The sequence below is a fragment of the Enoplosus armatus genome, chromosome 20 (genome assembly GCF_043641665.1).
Source record: "Enoplosus armatus isolate fEnoArm2 chromosome 20, fEnoArm2.hap1, whole genome shotgun sequence".
Taxonomy (NCBI): Eukaryota; Metazoa; Chordata; class Actinopteri; order Centrarchiformes; family Enoplosidae; genus Enoplosus; species Enoplosus armatus.
Window position 1 is genome coordinate 4,359,122 of NC_092199.1, and position 7,365 is coordinate 4,366,486.

General features: G+C 38.3%; 1 protein-coding gene across 1 annotated transcript; it reads right to left on the reverse strand.

The window, feature by feature from the left end:
• Positions 1 to 1,016: 1,016 nt before the first annotated feature.
• Positions 1,017 to 4,761, reverse strand: tmem101 (transmembrane protein 101). The gene is made up of 4 exons (XM_070927608.1): positions 4,628 to 4,761; positions 3,208 to 3,388; positions 2,145 to 2,291; positions 1,017 to 1,611 (listed from the first exon to the last, which is right to left on the reverse strand). Exons 1-4 carry the CDS (start codon positions 4,756 to 4,758, stop codon positions 1,303 to 1,305), a joined length of 768 nt encoding a protein of 255 aa, XP_070783709.1. The 5' UTR covers positions 4,759 to 4,761; the 3' UTR covers positions 1,017 to 1,302.
• Positions 4,762 to 7,365: the final 2,604 nt, after the last annotated feature.

The following is a 7,365-nucleotide window of genomic DNA, read 5'->3' on the forward strand; positions in this document are numbered from 1 at the left end:
GGTAGTTCAGTGAGATTAACGTCTTTATTCAACAATAGCAAAAGTGTAACAACTGCATAAATAAGCTGATTCTGGCTGGCCAATATTCATGCAATGAGCCTGGGGAATTCGCATAAGTACTATTTGACCAACTCGGTAATCATTTTTAATTTAAAGCTCGAAGGTGAAGTGTCTCCTTTAGTGGAAAATCTAAACACAGTTGCCAGTTTAATAGGTACACCAGCTAAAACTAATGCCAGCTACAGTAATACAACAGTCCTACTACAAATCCTAATGAAGGTCACATGTTCAGGTTTTGTTCAAACTGTTTCAGCTGTTTGGTCATTTTGGAGGCTGTTGTTTAATTCTATTGTTATATACTGACAGGTGTTTTTAATATTTTGTCCACCCAATTTATATCAATGTGGGTCGGCTAAATATCAGAAAGTTAACGGTTTGAATTTAACATTATAACCTTTATTAAACTCAGATTTATTTGTATTAGACAGCATTCGTTTTAGATGTGTATAATCATAGATTGTAAATCTATAATTTACAAATCCACGACATCAGTTACATTCAGCCTTTCATCCTGTACAACACTGTTCATTTTATGGGAAGTTGAGGTGGTCATAGATATCAAAATGAACAGCATTGAAGTATAATTACAGTGAAATGAAACAACTCAATTTTAATGGTCAAAATACTCAAACAAGGACAATAATCTTCAGCATTTTGTGCACCATCGTGTAACTAAACCGCGTTATTTCATACAAAATGTGAACAATATTTACACAAAAGATAAAAAAAAGCTGTGCTCATTAAATTGAATGAAATTCACATGAATGAATAAAAGCGACATAACTGTAGCCCTCCCAGTTCAAAGGCAATACCATATAAGTTAAAATTTAAGTTTCCCTTGATTTGTAAAATAGTTAAACTTTATACTGTAAAATCTTTTATCGAACCATTTAAGACGATAATTTTTGGAGTAAAAGGTATTCATCCCCTGTGGACATACAGTACCCGTACTCAGCGTCATGTTTCAGAGCATAATAGAGACATGAATCTGAATAAATTATTCAACTGAAAAAGGAAGCTCTTGTTTTTTTCTGTTCTTGCAAAAGCAGAGTTACCAACTGGCAGGCAAAGACAATCAACGCTGTTTACATCCAACAGTCTCAGCTTGGAGTGTTTGAACCCTGAGAGGTCACTGAGCGACGGCAGCTTCGAGTACAAAGTCAGGCTGTGACGTAAAGGCCAACAATCTCGTCCTGCGCAGACGCCTCGGTCTGTAAAAGTTGTCTGTGAGAGCCCGCGGGTTCAACCGTCAGTAGCCAGGATCAGCACAGCACCAAAGATGCCCACGTTGTGTCCTATCAGCTTCATCTGGTTCCAGAACTCCACTTTGCGAGTGTGGTGCCAGTAGCCCAGGTTGCCGTCGATGAGCAGGACCACCAGAGGCAGGACGGTGGCCAAGATCTGCGCGGCCAGGCGGACGTAGCAGCCAGAGAGGAAGGCCAGGGCCAGCACCCCGAACAGCACCTCCAGCAGCATCAGGGTGATCTCTCCTCCCACGATGTGGTTCAGATAGGCCTGCCGGTCCTCTTTGCTGTGCTGGAGGGAGTACACCTAGTGGGGGGAAAGTGGTACTGCATTATTTAAGATGACACTGAAAACAGGCTTTGGTTTGTTTTAACTCTGTTGTGAAGAAAATATTATACGTAAAGGTGTGATTCATTTGACATACGCAGAAATAAAGTGCCTGAAGCTTTATTCTTATTCATATAAATAATGAGGATTATCTGGTTTGTACATGTTGAATTCGGTCTTTTTCATGTAGTGATCAGAAGAAGATACACACAAACTAATCTTGGTCAGAACCTGTGAACCCAAACTATCTACAATCTACCTATTGATTGATTTAATCTATAAAATGTCAGAAAATAATAAGAAATGAGCTTCAGTTTATCAGAGCCCAAGGTAACATCTTTAAATGTCTTGTTTTAGATATTAAAGATATAACATACTCAATTTACAATCAATTAAAAACAGCATCACATTTAATAAACTGGAATCAGAGAATGAGTTTTTGCTTAAAAAAAGATCAAAGCTGGCTTTTAGCATTGCAACGTAAGGTCTCTTAAAACTGACACGGGTCTTACCATGCAGATGAGGTAGACTCCCAGGAAGACTTGCCCAGTAGACTGCAGGGATCTACTGCGAGGTTTCTGTCTGTACACCTCCCCCGCCCCACTGGCCAGAACCAGGAAGCCTCCAATAATGGCCAGCGCTCTGGAATACATTCGTACCTGCAGGGCAACACAGCTCAGGCTGTAATAACCAAAGGCAAGTTTCTACTACAATGACAAAACAATCTACTTTCAGACTTCTAGCAGTGGCCCAGATCCTTTTTTTCTCTCATGTGTGACCCAGATCACTAATCTGGGTCACTTTCATATGTGCTTCTAAATCTGAGCCAATTTTGTGGCAATTTGACTTCTGTCTGAACAGTCAGAGTTCAGCAGGGAGAAACATCACTTCACTGCAAACAAAAACAAGAAACAAGTGCTTGTATAAAGCATATTAAACGAGACGGCTGATTTGAAGAGTTGTGTCTAAAGAAAGACACTCTGATCACAAGAAAGTAATAATTGTCAAGGACATTTCTATGAAGTCTGGTCTCATTTCTTTCTTTCTTTAAAGAATGAAACGTAATAGGAAGTAAATATTCAATTTTTACTGTGAAAATGTGCTGTCTCCATTTTGTATTTATGCCACATTTTATTTGTACTTTTTACATTTATGGGGATGTCTAATTTTATTTGTATCACCTACTTTTATGTGCCCAGATTTGTTATCTGTCCTTCAATTTGTGTTGCATTATGGTCTTATGTGTTAATAACTTTTTTTTTATTACTCTTGTGCTGATTATGTTGACACTTATTCTTATTTATCGGCAAAGATAAATGTGTCATTTGTAGAAACATTATGATCAATACTTTCTTCATGTTGAGCCTCAGGCTGTCCTATTCAAAACCCTGATATTGCTCACAACTATTTACAGTCAAACCAGAGGAAAAGCCGACCTATTATATCATAACAAATATGTAAATGTGATAGTAAAGTTTCAGAGAGTCTGGTGCTGATGACTGATGCTCTGTGTTCAGACGCACACTGGTAACAGAACAGCAGCTTTGTAACTGTAAACCACAGAAGGTGACTCACCTTAAGCCAGTCTCCGTAGTACACCTGTTCTCCAATATACGATGCGTACGTGCTGATGGCCAGTTGTACAGCAGCGGCCATTGCAAACCACCTCCTCTTCACCCCAAATGACATGAAGCTGGCGCAGAGCACTGCAGCCCCCATGTCCACATACAGGTATGGTACATGGATGTCTGGCTTCCTGGAGATGACAAGGAACCAAAAGAGCATTAAATCAAACTCAGGATTATTTTAATTCACACAGCTACTGCTTTACTGAGAGTTATCTGATGTATAATGTTTGTTTCATTTACTGTTTGTGTGTGTGTACATATTGTGTGCAACTACTGATCATTTGTGCTACTGATTCATCTATTCTAGTTTGAGAATTTCATTAAAAATAATGCTGAACAATTACTAAATTTTGTCATTTATCATGTCAAAATGAATAATATTTTTTTTTCTACGGTGTGTGAAATCTTACATACTTTTACAGGATTTTGTCTTAGTAAAACCAAATACTCATTTTGACAACAGGAATGTTTGTACCCTCTGATTAATACTATGATAATTGTAGTACAATTGTTTTTTTCTATTCGACATTTCTTCTGTGTTACAGTAAGAAAAGTACATTAGTAAGTAACATTTAGAGGAATCAAAATTGATTTAAATTTCAATAAAAAAAAGATCTGAAACTGTACTCAGGACCAGGACCAGACAGATGCGTGTGCTTTTACATGGACATTTAATTCTACCAACATCAGCCAACCCAAAAAGTTTTGGCGTTTAATGATGTAGAATGAAGAACCACAAGCAACTATTCGCATCCAATAAATACTTTAAATACATTAAAACAGGTTTATTCTAAGTTATCCCCATCAACACAAATCAAAATTAAAAATAGTCTTAATTTAAAAGCACCTATTTGCGACTGAGAGGAAAAATAACCCAACCAAGAAGAGGGGCAGGCAGGTCTAACAAAGTCTTACATATGTATCCTTACAATTTCCCCCCGGGGATCAATAAAGTATTTCTGATTAAATTTGCTTTAATTACAGGATAATGGGTGAGGGGTGTGGTTGTCTAAACGAGACCAACCCACCACAGACAGAAACAATACACGCCCTGTATACATAAGAGATTAAAAACCACGATTACTACCAGAATAAAATGACGGCCTTAGTGTCCCCTATGCGACGGATAATTACAGACCAGGCAAAATACAACATGCCATTTTAATTTAAACAACGTACGCCTTCAACAGAAAACACATAAAATGTCGGCTAGCACGCAGGAAATTGCAATTTCTGTCCATTTAGTTATACACTGCTTCGACAGTTATCTTGATAACGAAGACTGTATTTGGAAATTAGTTAGATTGCCGTTAGCTTGTTGGCTAATGTTAGCTATTTTACAGCGGTCTATCCTCGGACACTTTTACCTTTTTGAGTCCGCTCGTTCAGCAAACAGCATCAACATGCTGAAGCAGTTCCAAAATCCGAACCGGGTTAAAATAAAAGCTCCTAACTGGCTGAGAAATCTTAACGTCTGCTTTCTACTGGGAGCTGCCATTGCTGCTGTACGTCTATCCTCCAACGACACTGCAGATACTACAAAGACTTCCGGCCAAAATACCTACACTTGTCGAAATAAAAATACGTCTCTGTCTTCTGTATAGAAAGTATATTTAATTCAAACACTGAAGCTCTTATTTTGAAAAGAGCGTATTTTCCTAGTGAAAGGACGCCCTCCTATTGGCTGACAGATCCAAGTGGGCGGGACAGACTCGTTCACGGGAGTAGGAGAAGATTAAAAAGGTTCGACACCGCCGCCTACAGGAGAAAGTAAATTATTACAGAACTCTAAAGGTCATTGGAGGAAAATGTGTCTGTGGTTAGGGTTAGGGTTACTTAACCTCATTATTTTATAACAGCTAATCTATTCTGCTCAAAAAAGCTCAGATATTTGACCACAGAAATTGTGTGTAATACATACAAAGTACTCAAACATATATGCTTCAGTGTTCAGTGTGTTTAGTCAAACAACAACTATACAAAATTATTTAATAATTCATGTATTTATGGATACATTTGTTCCCTAATGTAACCCAGTGCACCCACACAAAGACATTTTTGAATAGCCAAAAATCTTGTTTTACTTAATTAAGAATTTTTACTCATGTAATTGTTGTTTAATGTAATTTGTTTAACTTATGTGTTTATTTTATTTTATGTTTTTACTGTATGATTAATACTATGATAATTGTAGCACAATTTATGTTTTTTTTAATTGCACAAAGGACTCCTAATTTCTTCTGTATTGCAGTGAGAAAAGTATAACATTTCAATCCCAAATTGGCCCTTCATCAGGTATGAAGGAATCCAAATCGTGAAGATATTCAATTTACAATAATATAATACGGAGATGACCATTTCATTTTAGGGTCTGGAACCAGTGAATCTCTGGCATTTTTGTTTGATGAATTACTTAAACAATGAATCCATTTTCAAAATGATTGTTGATTAATATTCTGACAATCGACTAATTGATGAATCTCTTCAGAAACATTACAGGAAGCCCCCACACTCATCAGTGTCAATGAGACGTCCTGCTAACTGTCAGTTTGACAATGAAAGTGATTCAAAGTATGGAACTAAAATAGGACAGATCGATGGGGAGGGCAGTTTGTCTTCAGGTACTCAGTGACACACTGGGCCTTCTTAATGACCAGGAGTGTCTCCACACTGCTCCTGCTGATCCACGGTGACGTATCTCGGGTTAATCTTGAGTAGATGAGACTAACCCAGATCCTGAAAATGGCTTAGTGTGAGTCCTGCTGAAGGTTTAGTTAAGGATCAGTAGTTTGTCATGTCTCTGATGAAATGTCAGTTGGAGGTTATTAGCACAGAGTAGTGGGACTACTTTCACAGGGCAACACATTTACAGAAAACCTTTAACTTTAACTTCAGAAACGTTAGGAAAGTTATGTGCTTCACACTGAACACCCTCAGTTACACAAATCAACAAGCCCAACATGCCTCCATACATATAGAAGACATATAGAAGACACATGGAAGACAACCACTCCCATTTACATCCATGGTCACTTTAAAGTCTCCATTTTACCTATCCTGCATATGTTTCAACTGTGGGAGGAAATCCACTCAGACACATTGAGGACATAAAACCTCCACACAAAAACGGCTCTGAAAAGGCCAGAGGACAGTGCTTACCACCAAACCGCCCACAAGAAATGACTAATAAACTTAGCCTTGAATGAACAGAATACATTACTAAACAAGCACACATGTATCTACGGAGTTTTTTAAAACGTTTTTATAATGGTGTCTGTAAAGAGACCTTGAGCAAAAATGAATCCGTTCATTCACAAATCATATGGTATGTTAAGTGGCTGTAGCCTTTTACATGTCCACAGTTTATTAGAATGACGTTGCAAGACTTAGAGCAACTGATTGGATTCAAGTATATAATCAAATCAGTGGTGAAGACTTGGCTTCCTTCCTCTTGGCACAAGGCCCTGTGCACATGATGGATTCCCACATATGTACTCTTATAGCTAATATTATTTTTTCATTTACACACAAAATACTGCTGGTTACTAGGGTGACATGTATGGATTAGCTACTGATATAATATTTAAAATAACAGCGAAAAGTAATTTAGAAGCAAGTTAATATTGTGTGTATCACAGTTTACAGTTGATGTAATGTTCGCTCGTCTATCGATTCTATTTCAGTGTCTCACTTTCTCCACCTTATCGTCTGCAGATCTGTCAGGATCTGTGGTCCCTTCTTCCTTCCTGTTCAGGGGTCATGGCTCCTGATTGTTTAATCTCATCATGGGGGATTGGTGACATCAGGTCCAATCCTGTGCCGACCTCTCCCGAAAGCCCTGCGGCAGGGATCAACCGGGATGAAGAGCAGTGGGACAGCACGGATCAGTCAGTGCGAAGCAGCGACCAGAAAAGAGGAGGGTGTACAGTCGATGAGCTCCTAGGAGCCAACACATTTCTCTGATTGTTGGGGATTCCGCCATTCAACAGGTAAAGACTGATGACTGAGACATTTGTTTATGCTGGATTTATACAGGTTTATCGCACTTTGACAAGAAAATCACGAGAGTACTCTTTTAACATTTTGATTTCCTCTCACAGCCAGG